Below are 27,705 nucleotides of genomic sequence, written 5' to 3' on the forward strand. Positions count from 1 at the left end.
CTCCGCCCGGCACCTTCGCGCCTGCGCACCGGCCCAGCCGGCACGACGCGCTTTCGCGACGTCCAACCGACGCCCCTCGCCCAGCCTCGAGGTGCCGTGCGCATGCGCACCGCCCCTTGCTGCCCCCTCCCACCCTACCGCACCCCCCCGGCCGCTCGTCGGGCGATGTGGCAGGAGGCCCGAGACTGCTGAGCGGGCCGAGGCCCGGGGGGCTCCCGGCGACCTCCGGCATCGCTGACAGCTGGGCCCGCGCAGCAGAGCCGGGAAGGACGCGGACCCTCAGTCGGGAGCTGAGGTGAGGGGCGGGGCAGGGTAAACCTTGAGTGACGCGCGGGTCAGCCAAAGGGAGAGGGCGCTGCCGGGCCCCCGCCCCCCGGAGCTCTCTTGGCCGCTGATTGGCTGCCGTGGCGGCCGCCCGGGCGCCGTGTCGGCCCTCGTGCGCGGCCCCGCCCCCCAGGTACGGCGACCGGTGGGGCCGTCCGGGGAACTGGGGGGGCGGCTCGGGGGTCCGGGGGAAGCGGTCTGGTGTCGGTGGGACAACAGTCCTGTGGCCGAGAGGACCGGCTACCCGCTGCCGCCTGCCGCTGCCCGGCGTGTCACCGCGCCGGCTCCAGAACCGTGACTGGAATCACTCCCGTAAGGACGCAGGGCCGTGTGGCGGCACCCACGGTGGCGAGCGCTCGCCGGTTTTCAGCGGGTTATCTTCTCCGCCTGCGGGGAGTGAGGGGCTTCGGGACGGCGGGGGCTGCGATACGGTTAAACCGGGCCCCCGTGGGGTTGCCGTGATCCTTGGGCAGCGCTGCCCGCTCGCTGCCGTCGCTGCAGCCGTTGGGTAACGCCGGCGGAGGGGGGCGGGGGCGCCGGGCCCTTTAACGGGCGGGGCGAGGCGGGGGCGGTGCTGTCGCGGTCCGGGCCGACCCGGAGCTCCAGCAGAACGCGGACCGCCTCCGCCCCGGCCCGCAGCCGGCCTGCTAGGCGCAGCCCGCACCCGGTGAGACCTGGGGTCTGCTCGGAGCGAGCCCGGGGGGTCCCCGGGGCTCGAGGCTGGTTTCTGGGGAAGGGGGTGTTGTGGTCGGTGTTCCGTGCAGCTTCAATCTGGTGGCCCTGAGCCTCGGCATAGAGCTGCGGGGTGATCTCAGTATAACGATAAGCTATCGGTGGTAATGGCGCGGGTGCATCTAAGAGCTGTGGCATTAACCGTTTCGGTGCCTCTCTCCTCCTCTGTGCTAAGGTCAGATGTTTCCATCGGTCACAAAGAAGAGGAGTGGAGTCGGGACCTGCTAAGTGCTGATCTGCTTGTGCTCCGGACCATGGACTCATTGAGGGCGTCCCAGGTGTGAAAATGTACAGCAGTAATCGGGAGTTAGTGATTGACTTTGTTTCCTACAAGCTCTCACAGAAAGGCTACAGCTGGAGTCAGCTGGAGGAGGAGGATGAGAACAGGACTGACTTTGCAGGAGAGGAGGACGAGATGGACGGCGTCCTCAACGGGAGCCCCTCCTGGCACGCACCCACCAGCCACATAGTGAACGGAGCCTCCGTGCACCAGAGCAGCCTCGAAGTCCATGAGATCCATCGAGCAGCCGACGTGAGGCAGGCGCTGAGAGAGGCGGGGGATGAGTTTGAGCTGAGGTACCGGCGGGCGTTCAGCGACCTCACTTCCCAGCTCCACATCACTCCCAGCACAGCGTATCAGAGCTTTGAGCAGGTAGTGAACGAACTGTTCCGCGATGGAGTGAACTGGGGCCGCATCGTGGCTTTCTTCTCCTTCGGAGGAGCCTTGTGCGTGGAGAGCGTTGTTAAGGAGATGCGGGTATTGGTGAAACGCATCGTGTCTTGGATGACCACGTACTTGACCGACCACTTAGATCCCTGGATCCAGGAGAATGGCGGATGGGTAAGAGCACCTCTCTGTGGTGGGGGTGGCTGCCCGTGCCCTCCCTCGCTCCAGGCTGCCATGAGGCCGGTCAAACCGGAGCGCAGCTCCCTGCAGTGTTTGTGCTAGAGCTTGTCCTGCCCCTTGCAGGGAGGATAACAGGGTGTGTAGTCTTGCCCTCTGTGCTCCTAACACTCTGCCCCAAGAGGGTCAGCCCACTGTGTTGACACAGACAGTTTGTGCTCAGATATGTCTTTCTCCATCCCTGCTTTTTGTCCTTCTCCCTGGATGTTATGTAAAAGACCTGGTTTTCCTAGAGCCTTTGGAAATCTAAAGTCATCCAGTCTTGTTCTTCAAGCAGAGCCCTGGCTTTCGGGCATGTTACCTTTGTCATTAACAGCAGGGAGTGGAGCTTCCTTCTCTCCAAGGCAGTGTTGTGCTGGGCTGGCTGGTGGTTTGCTGGGGTAACAGCTACTTCTTCATTCTGGAAGCACCACTTGCCTTGCTCATGGTGAAATGAAATCCCACAGCAGATCCCGGTGGGCAGGTGGTCTTCTGGGACTGTCTGAGCTGATGTGGTGGGAGCCAGGGCCAAGGTGGAGGCAACCTCTGTGCTAGGGAGCTGCAAAGCCCACAGTTGTTTTTCCCTTGGCAGGGTGCAGTGCTCCCAGCTGCCCCAGCAGCAAACCCTGGGAGCTCTCAGTGGTGAGGTATTAACATGAATAAGCATTTCTTCAGGAAGCATTCTTGAAATGCCGGGTCCGGCTGTGCGGTGCAGCCTGGGACTGCCGGCGGGAGGTATATGACCTACAGATGTCTGAATTTTCGTTTGGCTTCTGCATCTTAGTGATTCCCTGCTGCTGTAACCTTTACCGGTTCCCACTGGAAGGAGTTCATGCTGTCAGGCACTGGCATCTAAGCAGCTGAGGCCTCTTAGCCCCCTTTACCTCACAGCTCATCGGCAGAGCCCAGCATTTTGGGGACAGGAGTCTGAGCCCAACGCTGTGCTCTGCACCCTCCCGACAGATAAGAGGCTCTCCCCAGCTCCCCATGCTTGGCCAGCAGTGCTGGGGACCCCAAAGAAGAAGGGGAGCTGGTGCACCCAGAGAGAGGGAGCTGATTCAGGAAGGGTGAAGGAATTCCAGGAATGTGACCGCCCTGGGGCACTGCCTGGGTGGGGCTGCTCAGGCAAGGAGAGGAGCTTGGTTTCGATTAATAACCCGGGATCTGCTTGCCATTTCATCTGGCTGTATGTGGCCCATTAGCTCTCTCATCCTGCAGATAACCCTGGCCAAATGCAGAGTTCCTTCCCCCTCCCTCTGCTTTTGGCTTTTAGAGCCACAGATTAGTTTTGGAATTAAGTGATCAAACTGAGGTTTCCAAGCTAGTGTGGCTGTTGCTGTTAGTGACGGATTGGGCTGTATCCTGGAGACCTAGGCGATAATGCAATCTGATTTTTTGTAAATGAACTCTCTGGGGGATTTAGATTAAATCACTGGTGGAAAATCACTAGTCCCTGCTTGTGGAGAATGGAACACCTCCTCCCTCTGTTCCCCACCCCCAACCATCACGATTCAGACTCTTCAATTTTTTTGTGTCTGTCTCTAAATTAATTGTTTGGAACAAATATTTGTTCAACAGATTGCGGAAGGGTCAGGACTCCTCTCTATCTGACCCGCCCACCAACTCTCGCTTTGAAAAATGCCGTTTCCCACACAGGGGACTGCCTTGCTCTCTTGTTCTAACCTTGAACCGGGCTTTTAACTTCCCTGCCCAGGCTGTGCTGCTGCCTGGGCTATGCTGGGAGCTGAATGGAAGCCAGGCAGGGTGGTGAAGGCCAGAGTGTGGGGAATCCACACCACCAGCCACCAAAAAAACAGCGTTGGGCAGTGTTGCTGCCACCACCCTGTTGCAAACTCTGAGTGCTCGTTTGACATCTTGGCTGTAGCTTTCTTCCACTCTCAGCTTTCATCATGTCCCTTCTTAGAGGCAGCCATGCCACTCCACACCAAGAGACAGAGGCCATAAAAGCTGCTGAGTGCCTCACGTGTGGGACGTGCATAGGATGGGGATGCTCTGCTTTTCCTTCACTCTCTCGTGATTCCAGCTGCAGGGAGAAAGCTGCTGGCCATCTGCCAGCTCTCCCTGCAAGAGGAGTGCCACCCTGCCCTGGCTGTGATGGAGCCATCCCTCTCCTGCCGCCCTGTTTGCTCAGGGAGTCTGTTTGGTGCATTGGAGCTGTTAGAGCCTGTCCTATTCAAACAAAGCACTCCTGAGAGGTGCAGCAGGCAGGTCCTGGTGAGAGAGATGCAAGTTCTGGCAGGCCTGCTCAGCAGGGCCCAGGTGGTTTGTGTTTTGGAGCACTGCAGCACTTCTCTTCCTGGAAAGCCCCTCTGAAAGAGGGAAGGAGCATGGCTCCATAACAAGTGCTGCACAGCCCAGTTGTGTAGGAAGCTCTGTTTCATTCCCCACCAGTGGAACAAAGGCAGCATGGGAGGGCCATGGGGTGCAGGTGCCTTTGGAGTCTGCTGTGTACTGGGCTGTAGCAGTTCTCTTGAGAAATCAAGTTTTGAGACAAGGGGAAATAGCAAATCTTGCCCCATAATGTTAACATAGGAGTGTTTTGTCACATTTACTGGCTCTGCCTTGGTTTGCCCTCCGCTCTGCAATCTGGCACTGGGAAAACAAACAAACGAGCAACCCAAGGGGAACATTTAATAACCAGCCAGAAGAGAGCTGCTGCCTTGGCAAGCCATCACATCCAAAAAGGAGGTTTTCCTGGGGCAGTTGCTTTGACCAGAATCGGGTGCCACTAGCTGTGAAGTTGAAATGGTGATGCCAGTGGGTATTGGGAGTCATGGTGGGAGAAATCTGGTGAGTAGGAAGGAAGGAGGGGGAAGTGCAGGGTGAAGGGTAGAGAGCCTGGCAGGCAGAGATGTACTGACCGTGCTTAATCTGTTTGAGAAAGGAAAGTGAGCAGTAGTTCCTGCCTGGCTGTGACCCTCCGGTGCGTGACAGCTTTTCCTTCAAGGCTAAATCCACATGCAGAGCCCACTCTGAATTTAAGGAGGGTTTTAAGGAGGGTTTTCTGGATGAGCTTGGAGTTAGATCTGTGGATAAAAAGTCAAGAGGTTTGTAGGACATATGGTGGGGACCAACATGAAAGGGCTGTGTCAGGCTAGATCTGAAAGCAAGTAGCATCTTTAGCACCAGTCTGGAATACATAAATCCCAACAAACTGTACTAGGCTGATGGAGAAAAACTACTTCCTACGATGGCTCAGTGCTTCCTGGGTTCTCAGCTGACCCTGGCCACACAGAACATGGTGTGCTGGCACATGTGTTGTGTCTGTCACAGTGGACAAGAAGCTTGTAATTCTCTTTGGGGAAAACCCTTTGAAGATGTCAATATAGCAAGCTCATTTTTATCTTTTAATTTTTTTTTCTGAATGGTAGGAAATGACTCAGCCTGTGTCATATGACAGCACACAGCTGGGATTCTGTCCTGTGCTCTGGCTCCAGGCTCCTCATTGGTTTCAGGCTGAGAGTCAGACTTTGATTCTCAGCTCTTTGGAAATGCTTTTTGGCCTTGCGCCTTGTGTCCCAGGTATCCTGCACAAGCTGTCCCTGCCACTGCCACATTTCCTGGGACTGTGGTTTGCCAGAGTTCTGCCCTTCTGAGTGTTACAGGCTGGGTTTCGGGGATGTCCCAGCACTTCTAGTCCTGTTTGAAATCACAGCCATCCGTTCCACGTGGTGGTCAACGTGCAGCAGAACTGACTCAGTGGAAGTGACTTAGCATAGCCTGGGTCATGCTTTGTGGTCTTGAAGATGGATCCCATGGCTTCATCTCAGCTGAGAGAATTGGGATTGTTCTGCCTGGAGAAGAGAAGGCTCTCTGCCCGTGCCTGAAGAGGATCCAACAGAGCTGGAGGGGGACTTTGGACAAGGGCATGGAGTGACAAGACAAAGGAAATTACTCCCCATTGACAGAGGGCAGAGTTAGATTGGATATTAGGAAGGTTCTCTGCCCTGTGAGGTTTGTGAGACATTAGCACTGGTTGCTCAGAGAAGCTGTGGCTGCCCCATCCCTGGAAGTGTTCATAGTCAGGTTGGATGGGGCTTTGAGCAACCTGGTCTGTGGTGCTCAGCTGTACTATTGCTTTGCACTTTGTCCTTGCAAATTACTTTACAGCCTTGATCCCTTGCAGCTGAGACGATAGCCCCATTGTCATCACCTGCATGGGTTGAAAAAAATACTGTCCTCCTGCCAGTGGGGTTCCCCTTGTCCCTTCATAGTCCAAGGTATTTCTCCCTGGCTGTGGGAGCTGCCAGCAGTGTCCTGGCTCAGGCTATCCTGCTGGAGCAACCAGCCCAGGTAGCTGTATCCTCGCTGATGGCTGGAGATCTGGGCTCAGCGTGCAGATCCCTGGCAGCTCCTCACCCAGCTTCGACCTGGGAGGCTTTTCTGCAGTGCTCTCCAGGAAATGCCATTGGAATGACTTCCACTGCAGCTTCCTGCCCGGCCCACAGCAGCATTCCTGCCGCTAGACCAAGAGCAATGCAGAGGCTGATTTCAGAGCGTTGCTCTTTACCCCCTTTACTCGTTCTCCTTCTTTGGGGCCCTGCCTGTTTTCCTTGCTGTCTCTCGGTGTGTGGTGCATTTTGATTACGTTCCTTAGATCTGTGATTACAGCAGGCGCCTGGAAAGCCAAACTCCTGCCCGTAGCTGGCTGTGGCTCAGAGCAGCCCACTTAACCCCGGGGTCTTTGAGCGAAAGGGATAGCCTTTCCTTCACTCCCAGGGGAGCCACTGGCAACTCTGATTCGTAAAGCACTCTGAGGCTCTTTAATCCGAAGAGCTGAGTGTCATTTAAAAAAAGACCTGTGAAATAATTAACAAACTGTTTCTTGCTGCTCTGTGTTCACAGCTGCTCTCAGTAATGTCATTCCGCCTGCTCATCCTGCTCCTCTCTGACGCTGGAGCCGAGTCCCTGGAGCGCTGCCCGCGGTCTCTCCCTGCTTCAGCAGCAGTGGGGTGTCCCAGTGCAGCAGAAGGGGTAGATGGGAGCTCTCTTTTCCCCAGTGGAAGCTGCAGCTTTCTGTGTGTGTCTGGGCTGCTGTGCCTGATTGCCGTGGAGCTCCTGTATGGTTTGTGTACACGGTTTTCCCCCGGGAGCAGCAACACGCCTGCGGCACACACTGGGTACAGCTGAATGGTAGTGTGGTGCTCTGGGACCTTTGCTGAAGCTGAGAAGTTTTGGTTTCCTTTGGTTTTTACCAAGAAGCTGATGGCTGTAAGCACAGTCCCATCTTGACATTACAAGGAGTATTTCTCTAGCAGCTCTTTCCCTACTAGCTGTAAAGCTGGAATATTCCCAGGAGGAGCTGGGGGAAGGGAAGGGATGGATATCAGTTGTGGAAGTGTTGCAGACCTGCTGAACTGAAAGGTGAGGGATTAATGGTGGCTTCTGCCATGGGAGCAGAAGTCGGCTGGGGGCAGCTGCTGTGTCCCCTCTGGGGACCTCAGAACAGCTGGGGTGTTGACCTACCTGCTGATTCAGGGCAAAGGTATCCACTGTGGGTGGCTCTGCCTTGCAGTGGCAGGAGAGCAGCCACTCTCCTCCACCCTCTACTCTCCTGCTCCACCCTCCCACAAGGCAGGGATGTTGCCCTTAAACACTATTGTTCTGAGCCACTAAAGATTAACACACAGAATGGAGGCACGAAAGGGAAGCGGAGTCCCTTCTTGCTTTACTGCCCTGACCTTGGACAGGAAAACTTCCTCCTCCCTTCTCCTCACCTGGAAGGATGTGCGGAGGAGTTCTTGGCAAGATCTCTCTGAAGTCCTGCTCCTAATCATTCTTGAGATGCCAAGAGCTCAAGTTAGGGAACATGCATTCCAGAGTCATGGGAGAGCTTCTCCCACAGTGCAGCCATGGAGGGGGCAGTGGGGCAGGCTCAGGGCAAGCTCTGTCACCCGTGGTGGTCAGGTGGGGAGAAGGGTTACTCTGCCACAGCAGAACAGCCCAGTGGAACGAGGGTGCTGAGGGCTGCTGGGAGGCAGAGCCGTTAGCAGATGGCTCCAGCTGGGCTTACCGGAGAGCAGGTGTGGGTTTCGGGAGCAGCCTTTTAAGAGAGATGTCAGTTTTGAACCCGGGAGGCTCAAGGGGCTGAGCCGTGGCTGCCACAGCTCTCATGCTGGGGAGCTGTGACCTAGTTGTGCTATAGAAATGCTCGGTTTATTTTTTATTTTTAGGTATTTTGCTTATTTTATCTTCATGTTTAATTTAGTTAGCAAAAAAAGAATCGGAGGGCGAGCAGTGCTGGGAAGGACTGCCTGCAGGCGGGAACGCCCGCTGCAGCTCCGTGCAGCCAGCATCTCTCCAGCTGCCCCCGTCTTCTCTCGGACACGTGCTCACGTGTACCAGCCCAGTGCTGTCTCTCAGGATCTCTTTAATGGGAAACCCAGTGCACTCAGCGCTGCTGCCTGCCTCCGGGGTAGCGAGGGAGGGAGGGAGGAGCGGGATTCGGAGCGTTAACCAGAGAGGCTCTCGTGGCCACAGGGACTGTTTGAATGTTGTGCTGTAACTGGTCTGCCTTCCCTCTGCTGCTGGGAGCAGGAGGCTGGGGGAGCTTGGTGTTTCAGGGGGCTTTGGGCTGGTTACTTTTTCGACTGCTGCTTGCCTCTGCACTGGCACTGTATGCCCAGGGAAGGGTAATGGGCTGTATCTGCAAAGAGGGAAGTTTCAGGGGTTTGTGCGATTCCCTTGGGGAGAGCTGTTTGAATTTATTGCATTATCCTCCTTCCTGCTCAAGCTTGTGTTTCAGCTGTGTCTGCAGACGTAGCTGCTGATTTAAGTAGATCCAATTAGTAGCTAGCTCCTGGCATCAGTATCCTGCTTGGGGAGATGAGCCCTGGAGATGCAGAGCCTCTGGTGGGAGCAGGGCTGGGCTCAGCCTTTCAGCCCCTGTTCCCAGTCTGGGATGGACCCAGCTCACAGCCCTGCACCTGAGCTCAGAGGGAAACCAAGGCAGGTGTCGTGCTCTGCCTGGCCAAGAACAAAGAGCAGGCAGGTTCTCCCTGTCTGTACTGCTGCCAGACAGGTGCTCTTAAAAGTGAAATCAAATACTCCAAAATGTGACAAGCTGGCAGCAGGCAGGGCTTGGAGCTGGAGCTGGAGCTGCTCACACCAGGACTGTGCAAGGGACCTTTGGGCAGAGCTGTGCAGTGACCTGGCTCTTGGGGTAGGACTTGAAAGGGAGCTACTGGAACTGGCTGCTTCTTGAAGGAGCATGGAAGGGTTTTCTTCTCTGCTGGAGGATGAAGGGCTCTTTGTGAAGCTCAGAGAAGAAATCTAGGCTGGCATGGAGCTGCTTTGGTTTGAATGCAGCTAGTGACATGATCAGGTGGAGCAGGACAGCTGTCTGCATTGCTTCTCTGAACAGTACCAGTCCCATTTGCCCATCCCTCTGGTCTGTGCCACCATTGAAGCTGAACAAGACTGGGGACACTACCAGTGTTGTGCAGGGAGCACGTCTGGTGGCAGTACGTGGCATTACTCTCTGTGTGACTCGTGGTGAGCTGGCTCAGGGTTTGGGCTGGGACGTGGGTGCTGGGTGTGTGTGTGGCCCTGGGTAGTGCCTGGGTGACATATGACTTATATATGGAGAAAATGAGGTGTTGCTACCTGTAAAACAGCCATCACAGAGTGTTGCAAGTGCCTCCATCCTATACTTGCATGGCTCACCAGTGTATTAAACTTGCTGGAGAGCTAATGTCTTTTAATAGAGCAACTGACCTCATTTAGAAGCTTCCAGTGCACCAGCCAGTGATTATTTCATGCAACAACATGCATGGAGGAGCCCAGGGCAGAGCACAAAGTCTGCTTCTCATGCTGCACTGCTCTCTCTCATGTTTGCTGCATCAGCTGCCTACTGTGCTTCCTGCCCTCAAGTCAGCAAGGATTTTGCTAAAAGGGACTTTGTGGCTTGAATAATTTGAGATTTCATGGAAACTAACAGGAAGTGAAAACAAAATGAGCACATCTTCCTCCTCTTCCTGCACCTCCACCCTTTCCCCTTTTTCATTCAAGTGGCATGTAAGAATTACAGCAGCCTCGTGAGGTGCTGGGGCTGAAGTGGGAAGTGGTAAAGCTTGGCAGTCGCTCCTCCAGGATGCTGGATGAGGGCAGCTCTTCCCCAGGATCCATCTCCTCTAGGGGCAATCCCTGCATCCAGCCTGGCTCCCCTGAGCCCTGGTAGCACCAGCATTCCCTGTGGGGTGGGTTTGGTGAGGCTCACAGTGCAGGTGAGGACCAGAAAGAGCTGTCAGCATCTCCCACTCATCCCCTGGCAGGAGGGAACGTGGCTCAGCAGCCGGGCACACGTGAGCATGGCACGTCTCCCCGGCACAGGTTTCCCCACGGTTACACAAGGGCACGATTGCACAGGAGCTCTGACGTCCAGGAAGAGCAAAGACAAGGTGAAAATTGAGCTCAGTTCCCTGGGTGCCAGTGGCCCTGCTGAGGTGCTGTCCGGCACAGCAAGCTGGCCACGGCCCTTTGCTCTGCAGCCCCGCGGGCGGCAGATAACCGGGACATGAAAGCAGGAGCCTTCCCTGCCCCCCGAGCGTGCCCCTCGCACAAAGGCTGCTCTGCTGCGGGGCTCAGACACCATCTGTCCGGTGGGGAGAAGCATCAGAGAGACCAGACCGTCTTTCCTCGGACTATTCCACTTAATGCCCTTTGGAAAACAATCCCATTCCCAGCAGGTGCTAATCTCTTGAGTGGATCCGGCTCAGCCAATGTGTTCTTCGCTGTGCCTTTGTACCAGAGCCGTGTTTGCTGCCATCCTCTCCTGCCCTGCCGAGCCCTGGGCAGGGCTGCAGCACCTTTGGGAACCCTCAGCCTGGTTAGCTCTGGGAGGAACACTGATGAAAGATGGATGCAAGTGGATTAGTCATTCACATCATCTCCGGCTTTAATACACATGAATGTTTCAGCAGATTTCTGGAACGGAGAGCGCAATTCCCTGCTCTCCATCTCGTGCTGTGCACAGCAGTCTCCCGGGGCAGGGACGGGGGTTACAGCTGTCACCGTAGCCTCTTTCATGTATTTGGAAAACGCTGAAATTGTGCTGAATGGTGTGGGGTTATTGCGGGTTCCCTGGAGCCGGTGATGAAACCAGTTTGACAGAAGGCTGCCGTGGCGAGGATTAGGGCTGGAATGTGCTAGTGAGGGTTTGTTTCTGGTTAGAAAAGAGCTGGCTCTGGCTTGGGCTAGGCTGGAGCCCCGCAGGTCTGTTGGGCTTTGGCCTGAGGGACAGCCTCCCTACCAGTCCCCCCATGCTGTAGCCCCACAGCAAAGCCCAAGTGAGAAGAGAAAGAAGAGGGGATGTTCTTATTTAATTAACTCTTTTTTGAATTTATGGCTGCCTCCTTCTCAGTCGCAGGTCTCAATGAATGCCCTGGGATTTGGGCAGGGGCAGCACCCCAGGGCCCACAACACCCCAGCACCAGCTCCAAGGGCGGGGAAGGCAGGAGAGGCTGTGGGTGGGTGGCATTCCCTGCCATTGTCATGGAGATCAGCAGCTGCTTCCCTGGAGGTCACCATTTGCATAACAGTTAGAGCTGAGTCTCTGGAGTATTTGCACCTGCAGCTGCTGTCCCCAGAGCCCCTTCTTCTCTCTGTGTCCCAGAGCCCCTTACCCATCTCATTTTGAGCCTGCCAGGGGTTGCTGGTGGGGGCCAGAGGGGTGAAGCCGCAGATCTTCTCTGCCCATGGAAGGGGGATTGAAACTAGATGATCTTTAAGGTCCCCTCTAACCCTTCTAGGATCTGTGTTTCTGTGGGGAAGGTCAGACCTGCCTTGGATGGCAGGTTCCCTTGTCATGCTCCTGAGTCAGTGCTCACCTTGACTTGCACTGCCCAGCACTGCAGGCAGCCCTGCAACCTCTGCAGTTACACTCTGTCCCTGATACCCTCCTTCCAGGACTGGGAGTGGTGGGGGCCATGTGTGTCTATAGCATCAGGGGGAGCAGGGCACAGGGAGAAGAACCTCTAGGATGTCTCTTCCATTCATATCACAAAGGGACCCACAGAGCTGTGTTTACAGGATCTCAGTGGCAGCCTTTAGGAATACTTATGTTTTCTTTTATTCTTAAAGCTTCTCAGCTGCCTTTTCTCCCCTGTGCTTCACCTCCAGGTTCACATATGCCAGCCCCATGTGGTGAGCTGGCAGCCCAAAGGGGCTCTGGGAGCAGGTTGCTGTCGATGCAGGGCTTTGTTGTGGTCTGTGCTGAGCTGCTGCCTTTTTTTTTCCCCTCCTTGTCTTGCTGCTCAGCACAAAACTGTTCCCAGCATCTCATTAACAAATGTCTGGTCATCCAGATGACTCTGCTCCCGGCCGGTGGTTGCTTTTAGGCTCTGAGCAGGAACACAGCTGTACTTACGGTGAAGGTAAAACAGAAACAGCCTTGTTTTCAAGGGAAACATTGCCTCGTGATGAGAATGCCTGGGTTGGGAGTCAGATGCTGTGGCTCATGCTGCTGGCTCACATACAGCTCTGGGAAAGGCACTTAACCTCCCCATAGCTCTGTTGATCCATCTGGGAACAGTGCTGGCTTATCCCACGAGAGGTTCTGGGGAACCAGCTAATTTTTGGTAAAACACATGAGGATCCTTGGGTTGGAAAGCTGTTGTGCATGCTGAGGTGGCTGCTGGGGGTGTCTGTCTCACTGGGCTGGCTGAGTATCAGAGCCATGAGGAAACTCCAAAGCTTCTGCTGGAGTCCAAGTCTCCATGTCAAAGTTCGACCAAGTTCACCTGAATACTCCCAGTAGAGCCTGGCTCTTCTCTGCTGGTTTTCAGAGCTTTGTCCTGGTATCTCAGTGATTTCCATAGCCCTCACCCCCTTATTCAGGGCAAGCTTTGAGCCCCAAACTGTCAGAGCCCTTCCCTCTCTGCTCTCCTGCCTTACCAGAGGCCAGATGGGAGTTTATTGTCCACATCTGCTTCCTTCACCTGCCCTCATGGCTCAGTGTCATCGAAGCCTCTTTCCCCAAGTGCTGGGGCTTATCTTGAAAGAGGAACCTGCACTGCTCACCCTGAATGGGATCCAGCAACTGTTCTCCCTGGTGAATGAAACCAACCAAGCAAATGAGTGCCTCAAATTTTAGGAGTTCCCCTTCCCAGGCCAGGATGTGAGTAGTGTCTCAGCCAGAAGTCATGCTTCTTTAGTCTGCTCTCCCAGCTGGGCCAGAGCACTTCAGGTCAGACCTGCTCCTCCTCCCTTTTTGCCACAGGGTTATGTGTGGGCACTGGATAGCTTTTAAATGGTTGCTGCATCCCACACTAGGAGGGGGTGATGGGTGCTTGGTTGCAGTTTGGGGCTCTGTGAATGTTCAGAGAGCCTTTGGCACTGCAGAGCATCACTGCCCCAGCTCTGGGGGGGTGGTGGAGCCTGACTTTCCAGGTTTTCTGCCCTCTGCAAGCAGCATGTGCAGCAGGAGGGAAACACCCCCTGACCCGACTCCTCCAGCAAGTTGTATTTAGACTCCCAACAAGAAAATGTGTATCCTTCTTCAGCTCTGGGGAGGAGAGGCAAAGGCAGGGGATTGCTTCTTGCATAGGAATAAGATCTCTGTTTCCTCATTGCCTGCTCTGGAGCATCCTCCTCTGGGACGTGTCAGTCACCCGGGCAGGGGAAGGGGATGTGACGCGTTCTGATAGAACAGCCTGTCCCCGAGGGTGGAAGGGGCCCAGGATTGAGACACTGACCACTGACGTGCTGTTGCTACCACAGTCCTTGTGATCAGCTCAGGAATTCCAAGTATTTCCTCTCAGATAAAGGTGACTGGGGGAGGCCAGAAATATCTGGACGTGTCTGGGCAAGCCTGAGATCCAAACACCAGGCCGGAGAGGTCAGGATCAGTCCTGGGAGTGCTGGGCTTCAGGTGCAGAGCCCTGGGATGGTGTGGGAACAGAGCAAGCTGCCTTTCCCTAACCTTCAGCCCGCCCATAGCATGGGCAGGGAGGACACTCCTGCCTGTTTTCCCACTCCCTCTGGTCTGGGATCTGGTTCCCAGGGGACACATCTGGGATCAAAGTTGTGCAGAGGCTGAGCTATCACAGCTTTTAGGGTGGATTCCCCCGGGAAGGTCAAGGCACTCTCCTCGGGTCTCCTACAGCCCCCAGCTGTGGCTCCAGCAGCTGCTGCTCCCTTCCCAGGGGAAGGAGAGGGGCTCACGTCCCCTCCCTGCCCGTGCTGGGCTCTGGCTGGGCTCCTCTCCGCCTGTAGCACCCGATAGCTCTGCGTTCACTGTGCGCCATTTATCTCTCCTTCAGCAAACACTTCCTTTTCTTGGAAGCAAGGGCTTCTTGGAACTGCCTTTCCCCAAGCTTGGCAGCCCATGCCATGGAAAAAGCAGCATGGAGAAGCAGCTGCCAGCCCTCCTTGGCTCCCTGCCCTGCTGGGGGGCCTCTCCTGGTGCCTGCCCCACAGAGAGGCTGGGTAGATGTGTGGCCCTGTCTGCCACTGCAGCCTTGCTGAACACAGTGGGGATGTCCCTACTGCTTGTCAGGAAGAGCCTGTGGAGATCTGTGGGACTCTCAGTGGGGCAGGTCCTACTGAATCCCTGAGGAAAGCAGATTTTCTGGGGAATACATCACAAGGTTGCAGCTGCCTTCCTCCAGCTGAGCATTCTGCAGCCTCAGGTGCTGTGAGCAAGTGGCTGGAATGTGTGTCCAAGGGAAGGGCCATCCCTGGAGCAAGGGCTCTGCCACTGAGAGATGAAAATGTATGCTGAGCTGGAACACACCCACAAGGATCATCAAGTCCAACTCCAGGCCCTGCACAGGACAGCCCAGAAATCCCACCATGTGCCTGAGAGTGTGGTCCAAACACTCCTTGAACTCTGATGCAGGCTTGGTGCCATGACCACTGCCCTGGGGAGCCTGTTCCAATGCCCAGCCAGCCTCCTGGTGAAGAATCTTTTTCTAATATCCAACCTAAATGTCCCCAGACAAATGTTGTAGGGGTGGTTTTTTGGACAGGTGCCTTCTGCCCCTGTTCCCCGTGCCCTCCATCCCTGCCAGCCTGCTCTCAGTTTGTTGCCACTGCCATGTCCTGTCACAACTCCATGCTCATCACCACCTATCAGCAGAGGAATTTCCTGTGCCAGTATTTAAAATACTCCTTATTTGGTTTGGTCTGTGCTCCTGTCCCTCTCCTGCAGCACATCACTCGCTGTTCCCTGGCTGAGTGGACTGGCAGCAGGCAGCAGCTCTCACCTTTATCCCTGGACAGCAGCTGCCTGTGAGCTCCATCCTGCTTAGTCCTGCAGGGCCAGTACAACACCTCCACAGATCCCATGCCAGCTGGCAGGAAAGGTGGGAAGTGAGCTGCCTTCTGCCACTCTGTGTAGGTGGTTGGAGTCACGGGGATGACTGTCATGTCCCTGAAGGGGACTCTAAGTGAGGTGGCAGCAGTGACATATCCCAGGGTGAGTTAGCAAAGTCACTGTGTCCCAATACTCTGCCCTTCAGTCTGTGAGTACCCCATCATGGTCATGGGGTGTGGAAGGCAGCTGGGGGAGGTGTCTAGTGGGAAATGGAGGAGAGCTTGAGGTGCACAGCTTGTGAAGGACCAGATCCCCTGTGGTGGGGAGTCTTGTGGCCATGGAGAAACAGCCCAGCTGGAGTAAGCATGCAGGTTGTTGCACACCCTGTTCAAAAAACTCTGAGTGAGCTTGGTCATAAGGATGTGGCAAGGTGAGGAGATACCCCACAAGCTGTGACCATCCTGGCACTGTTTGGTGGGAGCTGGGAGACTTGGCACCATGTTCTATTGAAGAGAAGCACCTGGATGCCAGCCATGACCTGGGCACCATCCCCCCAAGTCCTGCAGCCACAGGCAGGTGTGGGAGGCAGAGAGCTGGCAGAGCAGGCAGGCAGGAATGCTCCCCCTGCCTGCGCAGAGCCGTGGCGAGGCACGACAGCGTCAGCCGGGCTTATCTCTGCTTTCCCAGAGCAGCCGGGTTACTGGAACTGCTTTCACTTATCAGGGAGCAGGGGATCTTGCTGGGAAGATGGGCTCAAGGTGCGACAGCATCAAGCCCCTGCTGACGCTGAGCTGCTGCGATCCCCGAGCTTCCTCTCTGGCCAGCCCTGCGCCTCCTGCTCAGCCCTGATAAACCTGAGAGATCCTGGGTCACGTGTTTGCCTGCTGCCTGCCCAGGGACCCCTCCTGCCCTGCCGTGTGCGGCTCAAGGACCCCAACAGCTCTCCTTATGATGGGCTGAGGTCTTCCCAGCTCCTGCTGGAGATGAAGGGCTGGAGGCAGCCGGCTTGGACGAGCTGGGCCGGAGTGACTGCATTCCTGGCCAAGCCTCGTGCTTGGCCTGCTCTCCCGAAGCCGTGGGAAGGCAGTAACTTGGCGACCCAATGTCTGCCTTCGCCGCAGGGATTCGTGAAATCCAGCTCGTGTTGTGGAGTAACCTGCGAGGCCCAGGATGTGGGAGTGGGAGGTGGGAGGCTCCACTATGGACACAGAATCACTGGAGGGGTGCACGGTGTGGGCTCCCGCAGCCATGGGCACCAGCCCTGCTGCTGCTTCCATAGGCCTTGGCCAGAGAATGGAGCCCAGCGGGTTCCCACTGCAATGATTTCTATCACACTTGGATGCTAATTTTAGAGAGCCAAGAGCACGTGATGCGTTCCCTGTCCTGCCCGCGTGGTACTCTCCTCTCAAATCCTTTCTGGCATCCTCTTCTCTTATGACTCTGCTTCTCCCCTTGCCCTGTGTGCATGATTCAGAGTGAGGAAGCACAAGGCATCTGTCATCTGCCTGGTCCCCACCACCGCCTTCCTGTCAGCCCTTCCCTCTGTGCTCAGCACTCTCCTCTTTTCCACAGGAGCGCTTTGTGGACCTCTATGGGAACGATGCTGCTGCCGAGGTGAGAAAAGGCCAGGAGACCTTCAACAAATGGCTCCTGACCGGGGCGACGGTGGCCGGAGTGCTTCTGCTGGGATCGCTGCTGAGCCGCAAGTGATCCGCGCCGAGCCCCCCGCAGCCGGGGCGGCTGCGCCTTCACCGCCACATCCACTACACTCCGCTCCCGAGCACCGTCGGCACAGGGGCAGCCCCTCCATCCCGGCCGAGCACCCTGCTCCGGGCAGTTTTCTCCCTCGTGCCGCCAGCTCCTTTATTGTAGCCTGTCTTATTTACTGTTCCGTTGTGTTTTAGAGGCGCTGAGACCAATGCAGCACTTCAGCTCCCAGCGCTGGGGAGATCCAGGCAGCTGGGGGCGGGGCACAGGCTAGAAGGTGTCCCAGCCCTGCAGGGTTCTCCAAATAATTTGGAAGAGAATAAACAGACTTATTTTTGCATGTGTGAGTGCGTGCGTGTGTGTAGATGTGTCACTAATATAAAGTTCCCCAGCCAGAGCAAGGGTCAGGCTCCATGCCCCCGTCTCTGACACGCTCAGGCACCAGGAAGAGGCAGGCTGCCCAGTGGGATGAAGCTTCCCTGCAGCATCCCTATCCTGTCCTTGCTTCCCAAGTCAGAGCTCATCCCTGTGTGGCAGGGGGAGCAGGAGGAAGAGGCAGAGGCCAGGAGTGAGGAGCTCTGCCCTTGGTCAGCCCTGTGTGAATTCCTTTCACCCCACATCATCAGTTGCTGGGAGCTGCAGCCTGTCCAGATGAGGATGGTGTGCCAGGCCCAGGGCTGTGTGTGGTGTGAAGGGTTCTTTGTCCTCTTCCTCCTCCTCACTCCAAATATAGATGGCTGTGGGACAGTGTTCATCCCTTCCCAGCCTGCTCCTCTGGGCTGGAAAAAGGAGGCAGTAGAGAGGGAGAGGGCTTGTCCCTGGCACAAGGGGCTTTGCAGAGAGCTGGGGCTGTGGTGTCCAGGATTCCAGAGCTGGGGATTGGAAGGGTCAGGGGAAGCACTTTCACAGGGGTGGCAAAGCCCAGGGAGCAGCTGATTCATGGGATGAGTGGAGAAGCAAGCCCAGGGGAGATGGCAGTGAGGGCTGGCACTGGCTGAGAGCCTCTGCAGAGCCTCTTTGGGGACAATAGGAGCTATTGGCCTCTCCACTGCTGTCCCACACATTCCCAATCCCATAGTGCAGGCAGATCCCTGGCCCCATGCGTGGCTGTGATGGCTGCATGCAGTGACTGAGGTGTCTGGCTTCCCTCCCCCTCATCCCCACGCTGCTCCTTCTGCTGCTGGAGCAGGGAACCTCCGGCCTTTGAGCTGAAATTAGCTTCCAGAATAAACACCCTCATCCTTCGGAGCCCACCACGGGCAGACACAGCTGTCCACAGCTTGTCCGTGTACATACCGCCCGTGCTCTGCTGTACATATACGAGTAGTTTTTAATTCATTTGTGAATACTATTAATGCTATTTTTGTTATCTTGTCTGTCCGTATTTATGTGTGGGACCGTGCTCCCTGCAGAGGCCATGCTGGGATGGAGGTGGGGGGAGAACCGGAGGTTCCAGGGGGGCTCACTTGGCCACTGAGCACGGACTCGTGCTCCTCATGTGGGACCCACTCAGATCCCACATGGGGAGCACGAGGATTAGCATTAGCCATTGAACGCTTCGGTTTGCAGGTGGAGGTGAATCCACAAATAAATTTGTCATTCAAGCTGCTGGTGGTGCTGTGGTCTTTGCAATCGTCGGGAATTTGAGCAACTTTGGGCCCAAAGGAATTGGTTTCAGTGGGGTGGGTGGGTGGGTGGGTGAGTGGATGGATGGATGGATGGATGGATGGATGGATGGATGGATGGATGGATGGATGGGGATGAGGTCCTCTCCCTGCCCAGGGAAGGGTTGCGGTGCCCCAAGGGCAGTTTGCTGTGCTCCAGAGGGATGGTGGTAGGGTGGGGGTGGCACTAAGGGATAATGGGGACAAGAGAGCCCAGGGCAGGCTCTAAGCTGGGGTGTGGGGGTGCTGGTTTTGGGGACATGGGTTCAGCACCCATAGTCACGTTGGGAGGAGGAGGGTAGGGGACTCATAGCCTCACTGGGACCCTGCATTCCCAGAGCTACCCCTCAAAAGAGGACCTTCCCTTTGTGCAGGGCTCATTCCAGCAGGGCTTAGACCACACAAACACTCGGGCTTTTTTGGGATGTCACGCATGGGGAACACCGAGCTACCCCACATCCCTTTCACGGCAGGACTCGCCCAGCTCAGCCTTCCCCAGACCTCCCTCCCCTGTCCTTCCCGGGCTCCATGGGCTGGCGGGACGCGCCGGGAGCCCGCGGACACGAGCACCATCCCGTGGGCAGCGGGAGAAGCTGCGCGGAGCTGCGGCTGCTGCGGCCAGCGGGAGCTCAGGGACCCCATGGCTAATACAGCCGCCAGGACCGGGGGAACCCCAGCCCCAGAGGGCCACTAGCCCCGTCCCCAGGCGCACGGAGCCCCCGCAGGGGACGGACCCCACCAGGGCACAGCCAGAGCCCCTCGCAGCACAGCACGCAGCGATGGAGTCGGGAATGGGACCTGCCTGGGACAGGGGCTGAGGGGGCTCCCCGAGACACCCCACAGCACAACGGGCTGAGCTACACTCTTGCTTTAATCCCTGCTCAGGATGGGGCTGTGGGTACCGCGGTTTTGCAAGCCACGGGGACACGGTGACAATGGGGTGGCGATGGGGACACGGCTGGCTAGGGGCTGGCGGGTTCCCACGAGGCAGGTGGACTCATGGCTCGTACTGCAGGTCCGTGGCGATGAGCACGAAGCCCTGTAGGGAGTCAGAGTGAGAGGGGGGGATATAGGGGACATGGGGGACCCTGGGATAAGGGGACAGTGGTGGCACCCACCTGGTGCAGCGAGAGCCGGGGTCTGAGCAGGCTGAGGCCGTGAGGGAGGGGCAGGGGGATGCCAGCCCGGAGCCACTCTGTGGGGACACAAAGCCATAGCAGGGGATGGCCCTGGTGCAGCTGTGGGAGGATGGGGACAGGACAGGGACAGCACTTACTGTTTGCCTGGGGAACCCCAAAAAGCCACAGCCCAAACTTCAGCACAGTCTCCAGACGCTTCACCTGTAGGACAGGCAGGGCCTGAGCTCAGCACAGTGCAGGCAGAGGGGTCCATGCTGCAGGCAGGGCTCAGACCCCTGCCAGACTTGCCATGCATGGGGTCCACAGCACCCCAGATTCCCTCCAGACCCTGTTCCTGAGGTGATGGGGAACCCAAGGCTCCCCTTGGCTTTCCTGGCACAGCCACTCACCTCCACTGGGCCCACGTTAGATGCCACTTGTGTTACATGGAGCCTGGAAGACAAGATCAGGGTCAAAGCCAAGCATAGGGATGGGAACTGTCCCGTCCCAGAGTAGGGACAGGCTGAGCTCCAGGGTGCGACCAGCAGAGCTGGTCCAACTGAGGACCTACTGCCAGGACAGCTGCACAGACATGAACTGGGGCCAGGATGGGGTCTGAGTAGGCAATATGGGACTCAGGAAGGCAAATGGACAGAGGTGGGGAGTGAAGGAGCTCTCCAGGTATGTCCTAGGGGAGCTCAGGGTTGAGCACTAACCCTGTCAGTCTCACTGTGCCCCCAAGTCTGTTCCTGGTGATTGTTGGTTTCCCTGTCACGTTGGCATCCTGCAGCAAGAAGAGATGTTGGAAAGACCAGGGCAGAGCTTGCAACCCAGCAACACCCAGCTGGCCCCAGTATCCCCCAGTATTACCCAGCATGGCCCTAGCCAGGAGCACGGGCACACCAGCCCCAGGCAAGTCCTTTGGGGCTCCCTGAGCCATGGCAGCAGCAGCAGCCACTCCACTCACAATGTTGAGCAGAAAGGCGGAGACACGGGTGGCATTGGGCAGCACCACGAAGGCCTCAGCAGAGCTGAAGAGGGTCCCGTGCAAGGCGTCAGGATGACAGGAGAGCAGAGGCTGCTGGCGGGCCCAGAGGTGCAGCTCCATGGGCTGGTCTGGATAACGCTCCTGCAGCTGGGAGGGACAGGGCAGGGGTGGCACAGGGCCATGCTGGCCATGCCCCCATCAGGTCCCCACCACTGCACAGGTCCCCTGTGCCCATCCCTGCACTGCCCATGTCCTTATCCTGTGATGTCCCATTCTGTCTGCATCCCACACTGCCTGCAACACATCCCATTCCCCATCCTGTTCCTCGTGCATCCCATTTGACCTCTGTGTCATCCCATGTCCCATCCCACTGGCAACCTTTCCCTCCTGTATCCCATCCTTCTTATGTGCCATCTCCTGTCCCATCCCTCCTGCATCATTTCATATGTCCCACTCTCCAGCATCCCATTACATCTTCTGCTCCTCCTGCAATCCCATCTTGTGTCCCATGTCCCATCCCACCCACATTCTGTCCTACCTGTGTCCTCTTCACCCTGTGTCCCATCCCACTCACCTGGGGGGAGAACACTTCCATGCTCTTGGTCCTCAGCTGGAGCGGGAACCGCTGAGGGAGCTGGAAGGCAGGGAGGGATTAGGGGCTGAGCAGGGATGGGGACACCCTAGTGGCACCCCAGTGGGGACAGCTCTGCTCTCCAGCCATCCCTACCGTGGAGATCTTCCTGTGCAGAGCCCCAGCTGTGAAGTAGGTGAAGGCAGCTGAGTTGGCGACGAACTCAGTGACAGCCAACAGCAGCATGGGCTCGTGTTCCATGGGTGGTGTCATGGGCAGGGACATGGGCAAAGCCACAGGCAGTGCCAGGGGTAATGCCACAGGCAGTCCTACAGGCAGTGCTGAGGCTCTCTGCTGGTACGAGCCCACCCTGAAGATCTCTCCCTGCACAGACACACGGGTGTGAGGATCCACAGATGAATGGATGGATGTGAGGATCAGCCCTGTTCCCAAATGTGGTGCAGGGATGCCCAGGATGACATTACCTTGAGGGCAATGTCCCCATACTCCTCTGTGAAGGCTGGTGGTCCCAGCAGGGAGTAGTCGATGGCAGCAAAGGTGTCCAGCTGGGTGGACACTGCAGGAACATCAGGGTGGTCAGGAGGAGTCAGACCACCAGTCCTCTCCCACAGCCTGGCTCTGTCAGGATCTAGCCCCACAATGGGGTCCTGCAGACCCTGTTGGGCACCAGTCCTGCACACAGTCCCCCAGGACCACTCTGCCTGTCCCCAGTGCTGGGGTCCCCTCACCCACCTTTCATTTGCTTCAGGGCAGCATCCAGCCTGTCAATGCCCCTGTGGAGCACGAGGCAGAGCTGGAAGCAGAGCAGGGTGTCAGTGAGCCCAGGGATGAGGGTTTTCAAGCCTCTCACTGGGCTGGTGGGGACAGGGACACCGACACCCCAGGGCACAGGGGCCAAGCACCCACCTCCTTGTTCAGCTGCTGCCGCAGGGTTCTCTGGAGCAGAGGTGCCAGCAGGTTGTAGAGCCAGCTGTAGGGCAGAGTGGGGTGCTCAGATCCCCTTGTGGCACCCACCCAGCCTCCCCCAGCCCACCACCATGGCTGGGGCACCAGGAGTCCTTGCATGCCAGGGACAGGACAGAGCAGGGGGCTTGGCATCACCTGTACCCATGGTGAAACTGCATGTGCAGGTCAGTGCCGTGGGTGTCACAGCCAGCGCTCCAAACCGTGGGGTGGCCACTGCCATCCTCACTGACCCCCAACACCGCTGCCACCGCCAGGTCCTGCATGCGGAGCTGCACGGAGCCACTGTCCTGGCTGGGGACAGAGTGGGTGAGCACAGGGACAGCGGTGACATTGAGCCACCCTGAATCCTGTCCCTGTCCCCATGAGGACTCACATGGCGCCCAGCTGGGCTGCCCAGTCGGCGCTGAGCTGGATTCGGGCGCGCTGCACCTTCAGCCTCACCCCCACGTCCTCAGCAAAGTCCAGTGTGGATTCATTCATCTGCAGCTCGTGGATGTGAATCCTGCACAACACAGGCAAGTTGTGCTCGCAGCTGTGGCACAGACAGGGGTGGGGACAGGGACCCCACAGGTGTCTCTTACCGTGGCACAGTGTAGGTGAGAGTTCCCAGGAGCGGGGTGTTGTAGGAACCTGTCAGGTTCAGCTCATGCTCCTTCTGCAGCATTGACTGGAGCAGCTCCAGCCCAAAGCGCCGGCCTGGGGCAAAGTGGGAATTTGGGGTGACATCAAGGAAGGGGCTGGGGTACTTGGAGTGTCAGGAGAGTGAGCAGCCAGATCCAGGATGGTCTTTCCACCCCCCCATTCCCAGAAGACTTGGTATAATTCCTGGGGATGCCCACTGGTTCCCCTCATTCCCTATCCTCAGCAGTCTGGGCATCATTCCCCACTGGTACCCCCCCACCCCTGCCTACTCAGGAGCACAGACTCACCGAACTCCAGTGTCCTCTGGGTCAGCCAGGCCTTGATGCCAGGATTGGTGGGGTTGGTGACAGTGGCAGAGACACAGATGGGCAGCAGGAGCAAGAGGCAGAGCCATACAGCACCTTGAGGCTGGTCCTGGGACCTGGAAGCTGGAGCAGAGGACATGTCTGAAGGACACAGAGCTGCTGGAGAGACCCCCTTGCTGTGCACCAGCATAGTCAGGACTTATATCAGGGACAGGGAGCCCCTGGTGACATCAGCAGCACACATGGGGACACCACAGTGCTCTGGCCACCGAAAGCCCAGCCTTGCCCAACACATGACTCAAAGGGGAAGCCGGATCCCCCATTGTTCCGCACTCACTCCCATCGTGGGAGCGAGGGAATGCAGGGTCCCACGCCTCCCCCTGCCAGCCCCCTGCTCTGGGGGTACACACGAGCCAGAGACACCAGCTGGGGCTCCCCACAGCGGCACAGGACCAGCATATGGGGACACACAGAGACTCAGCTGGGCCAAGATCACAAAGAGCTTCAGCTGTGCCCTGCCTGGGAGCAATGGAGGAGTGGGGGACACAGCGAGCTGGTCCTGGGGCAGGGGGCCTGCACCACAGCAAACAGGGCATGACACATTTGAACCAGGGAGCAGCAACTGTTCCCACTTTGGGAAGGGCTCTGGGAACCCCATGTAGGGCTACCTAAATTTCAGTGGGGATCAAGGTGTCCAGGGTGTGGGCACAGCTCCTGTCACAGAAAGTGATGGAAATGTTGGAACAGACAGAGCGAGAGCAGAACTGTGCAATCCCTTCAGAAAAACCCCAGCTGTGGGGAAGGAGCCAAACCTGTGCACTGCCAAACCCCTGGGACTGGCCCCCAGCCAGGGTGTGCCCCTCCAGTGCCACGGGCTACAGATGACAGGGGTCCAGCTGCCCTCCTGGATCCAGCCTGGCACACCCACAGGTACCTCTAGGAGGGCCAGGGCCTCATCTCAGCATCACAGGGGTGTACAGAGCCCATGGGCAACCTCAGCAGAGGGACTACAGCCCCACATAACGTACCTTATGGAGGCCTTGAAAGCAGCTGCCCACTGGCCAGGGACACCCAGTGCCACCAGCCCTGGCTGCAGTGGTGGCCGGAGCCCCCAGCAGTGACCCAGAGGCCAGCACTGACCCCGACCCCCAGTCCAATGCCCACCACAGCCCCTCTATCCCAGGGAGCCTCTGCCCTGCACCAGCACTCACCGTGCCAGGTGGGTGCAGTGCCCCACACCACGGGGGCCGCAGGTCCTGCCATGGGTCCGTGTCCTCTGTGTCCCTGGGACTGAACGTGGCACTGAGCAGCAGGGACCAGCTCTGACGCCAGTGTCCATCTCGGCTCCTGGTCACACCACAACGTCACCCATTTCCCCCGTCCCTAATCCCTTCCGGGATGAATCAGGTCCCACGAAAACACCGAGGGACCGGTTGGGGCGCAGGTGCCCGGGGGCTGGGCGCTCCCTGAGGCTCTCCGGTGCATCCTGGTGCTGCCGCATCCGGCATCCCGACACGTGCGGGCGGCCCAGCCCTGCCAGCCCCGCTCCAGGCTCCCTCAGGGCCTTCCCCAGCTCTCCCGGGCCAGGTACCCGCTGGCGGCCACCCCGCATCCCCTGGGGAGGGGGTGACGGCCAGGGCTGCATCGAGAGGGCTCGGTCGTGGGGCTCACAGGGCTTGGACAGGGCTCAGGCAGAGACGTGGGGACACACATGGACACACACTCCTCTCTCCCCACCGCTCCAGCGGGAGCTTCCACACCAGGCGGCAAGGAGCAGGTAAGGACAGCACCGGGAAGAGCCCCAGCGCCTCCCCCGGCCCGAGCAGAGCCCCGCTCCCGCTTCTCCCTGTCCGGGCTAGTCCAAGAGGCCGGCCCTGGCCGTGCAGTGCGAGCGGGCACCGGGAGAGGGACCCACCGTCCCGTCCGTGCTCCGGGACTGGGAGGGAGGCGGGCGGTGGAGGAGACACCAGTGGGGACGATAAAGAGGACCTGGGGTTGAGGGACGGAACCCACCCAATGATGGACAAGTTCATCCACAAAGACCCAGAGCCCCCACCCCGCCACGTGTCCCCTGCTGCTGTGTCAGCCAGGACTGGGGTGGCGGTGTCCTGGTACCCCAAGTCACCTGTCCCCTACACAGGCCCTGCCAGGGGATCTGCTGGGCTGGGAAAGCACGAGTGGCACGCACAGGGATGGACACACCGGGGCACACTCGCAGCTGTGACCGTGCCTGTGAACACCAAACACACACAAAGGGGGTGCAGAGCCCCACACATGCACACACCTGTGCCCAGGGCTGCTCAATGCATTCCAGCCCCAAATCCCTTGGCTGCAGGAGCGTGGGGAGGAGGGGCACCTAAAGAGTCCCACCAGAGCAACAAGAACCCCGCCAGGCACTCCAGTTTTCCTCTGCCAGGCCCATAGGAAGGTCTGAACAGATCTGGAACAGGAGGCTGTGAGGTCCTTGGAGTGTTCGTGAGTCACAGGGAAACTCAGGTCAGGGCAGCTGCCCGGGGCACCCCCAGCCCTGGGGGTTGCACAACCCCTGATGCAATTTCCTTGTCCCAAAAGGTTGGCTGTCCCCACAGGCAGGGGTTGCACCAGGAAGAGCAGGAACCACAGGGGCGGGGCCACAGAGAGAAGCACCCCAGGACTTGTGTCTGCTTTCCCCTGTAAAGGGATCAATCCTTGCATCATCATCCCTCTAATCCCCCAGTCCTGACACAGCAACAATTGTGGGAGCCTCAGGAAGGCTGCTGGGTGCAGGTGGCCCAGCTGGGAAGGGGAGTGAGGGGAATTCCAGGCTGCGAACACACCACTGTCCAGAGAGAGATGGTGAAACCACACTCCCATCTGGGCACAGAACCCCACACCTGGCTGATAGCACTGTCCCCTCTGTTTCATCATCCCATCAAGGTGCCTGATCAGGGGGAGATGCAGCCCAGTGCTGGTGTGTGGCTGCAATATGCTAGTCTAGCAGCTGCAATTTGAACTGCTACACTGCTGCATTATCCCACCCACAGAAGACAGGGTGCAAACAATCTTTCCTCCTATGTCTGACCCCTAACACCACATGTCTGAGTCCAGGGAGTGAGAGAGCGAGTGCAATCCCACGGGAACCGCTGGAGAAGTTCTCTGTGGGGGCAATGTTGGGACAAAATACTGGGACACAGAGAATTTGGACCAGCCTGTGAGAAACCCCTTTCCCAGTGCTACCACAGGGTCCCAAGACCGTGTATCCCCCAGCACACCCATCCAGCCCACAGTGGTCTGCACAAGTTGCCCCGTTTCATAGGGCACATATCCCCAGGGCTAAACACGTCCAAAACTCAGGGAAGGGGGTGTGAGGGACAGGAAGAAAACGCACGTGTGGTCATCAGGGCTTGTTTAATAACAAAACTCCAGCTATTGTAGAACAATATTCTCCAGCATCATTGTAATATACAATACGGGGAATGCTCTCAGCAATCTGAGAAGGAAGGATCCAGCCCACAGCACCCCCTGCCCAGGCTGCGGGGAGAGCCAGGGATGCGAATGAGCCGCGGTGCTCAGGGACGGGGTCCCAGGACGACGTTCGTGGTGGGACCAGGATCCCGGGGATGATGTCCGTGGAGGGTCCAGAGCGGTCTCAGCGGCAGAGGATCCGATCGGCAGCGGGAATGCACGGAGCCTGTGGGAAAGGGACACGAAGCGGCCGGTCAACAGCTGCCAGGAGCGTGCCGGAGTGGACGGGGATGGAAAGGGGGCAGGAGGAAGGGACATCCCGGGAAGGAGAGGGCGCGGTGCAGATCGGGGGAAGGATATTCCAAGGAACGTCGGGGCTGCCCGTCAGGAGCGCGGGTCTGAGCCGGAGCCGTGGGGTCCGCACTCACCTCGGGGGAGTCCCCAGCAGCGGCGGGGCGGGGAGGGCCGCACTGCAGCTCCAGCTGCAGGTCCCAGATGTAGTCGATAACGTGCTGCAGCAGCTCCACCTTGGAGACCCGCCGGTGCCGCGGCAGCGTCGGCACCAGCGCCCGTAGCCGCGAGTAGCAGCCCTTCATATCGTACAGCAGCGCGGCGGCCGCCTGCTCCGCCGCCACCGGGGACACTCCCGGGCCCGGCCCGCAGCGGGCGGCCTCCCCGGGCCGCACCGCCTTCAACGGGCCGCCGGCGCCCGCGGGCAGCGGCGAAGAAGCGACAGCGGCGACCTTCATGGCGAGGGACAGCGAGCAACACAGGCACAACCGGGACGCGGCGGGCGGACAAGGAGCCCGCGCCCCGCCGCGCTACTTATAGAGCACCGCCGAGGGGTGGGCGGGGCCGCGGGGAACGCTTGGTCAATGGCAGCGCAGAAAGAAGGGACACAGCCCCGCCCACTCCATTCATGCGCCCCGAAGGGCAGAGTCTTAAAGGGGCAATGGCGGGGAGAGAGCCGTGATGGGCTCGGGCTGCGGTGTAGGGACACCAGCGGTGCGCAGGGTACAGGGATGCGGGGCGCCCACCCTGCTTGCCCCGCGAGCTCCCGGTGT

At 58.1% G+C, this 27,705-nt stretch overlaps 3 protein-coding genes across 10 annotated transcripts; 1 reads left to right on the top strand and 2 right to left on the bottom strand.

Annotated features, from left to right (window-relative positions):
• The first annotated feature begins 105 nt into the window (after nt 1-105).
• On the top strand, nt 106-17,266 carry BCL2L1 (BCL2 like 1). 7 transcript variants are annotated; one of them, XM_079321547.1, is made up of 3 exons: nt 106-295; nt 1,232-1,897; nt 16,788-17,266. In XM_079321547.1, the coding sequence occupies exons 2-3, from the start codon at nt 1,343-1,345 to the stop codon at nt 16,923-16,925; spliced, it is 693 nt and encodes a 230-aa protein (XP_079177673.1). In that variant the 5' UTR covers nt 106-295; nt 1,232-1,342; the 3' UTR covers nt 16,926-17,266. The 7 variants fall into 7 exon arrangements, with proteins under 7 accessions (XP_079177673.1, XP_079177674.1, XP_079177675.1 ...); XM_079321548.1 differs by having other exon boundaries at nt 111-457; XM_079321549.1 differs by having other exon boundaries at nt 116-295; nt 1,237-1,897.
• A 2,234-nt stretch (nt 17,267-19,500) lies between these two features.
• Nucleotides 19,501-24,019, bottom strand: LOC306809754 (bactericidal permeability-increasing protein-like). Of its 2 annotated transcripts, XM_079321552.1 has the most exons (15): nt 23,180-24,017; nt 22,832-22,946; nt 22,624-22,752; nt 22,386-22,541; nt 22,191-22,254; nt 22,017-22,077; nt 21,749-21,840; nt 21,420-21,647; nt 21,267-21,326; nt 20,672-20,839; nt 20,421-20,488; nt 20,115-20,157; nt 19,863-19,926; nt 19,705-19,781; nt 19,501-19,625 (listed from the first exon to the last, which is right to left on the bottom strand). In XM_079321552.1, the coding sequence occupies exons 1-15, from the start codon at nt 23,385-23,387 to the stop codon at nt 19,584-19,586; spliced, it is 1,575 nt and encodes a 524-aa protein (XP_079177678.1). In that variant the 5' UTR covers nt 23,388-24,017; the 3' UTR covers nt 19,501-19,583. The 2 variants fall into 2 exon arrangements, with proteins under 2 accessions (XP_079177678.1, XP_079177677.1); XM_079321551.1 differs by having other exon boundaries at nt 19,705-19,926; nt 23,180-24,019.
• Nucleotides 24,020-26,567: 2,548 nt separating this feature from the next.
• On the bottom strand, nt 26,568-27,597 carry ID1 (inhibitor of DNA binding 1). The gene is made up of 2 exons (XM_079321686.1): nt 27,070-27,597; nt 26,568-26,867 (listed from the first exon to the last, which is right to left on the bottom strand). Exons 1-2 carry the CDS (start codon nt 27,388-27,390, stop codon nt 26,826-26,828), a joined length of 363 nt encoding a protein of 120 aa, XP_079177812.1. The 5' UTR covers nt 27,391-27,597; the 3' UTR covers nt 26,568-26,825.
• Between the last annotated feature and the right edge of the window lie 108 nt (nt 27,598-27,705).

The sequence above is a fragment of the Erithacus rubecula genome (assembly GCF_903797595.1).
Source record: "Erithacus rubecula genome assembly, chromosome: 18".
NCBI lineage: Eukaryota > Metazoa > Chordata > Aves > Passeriformes > Muscicapidae > Erithacus > Erithacus rubecula.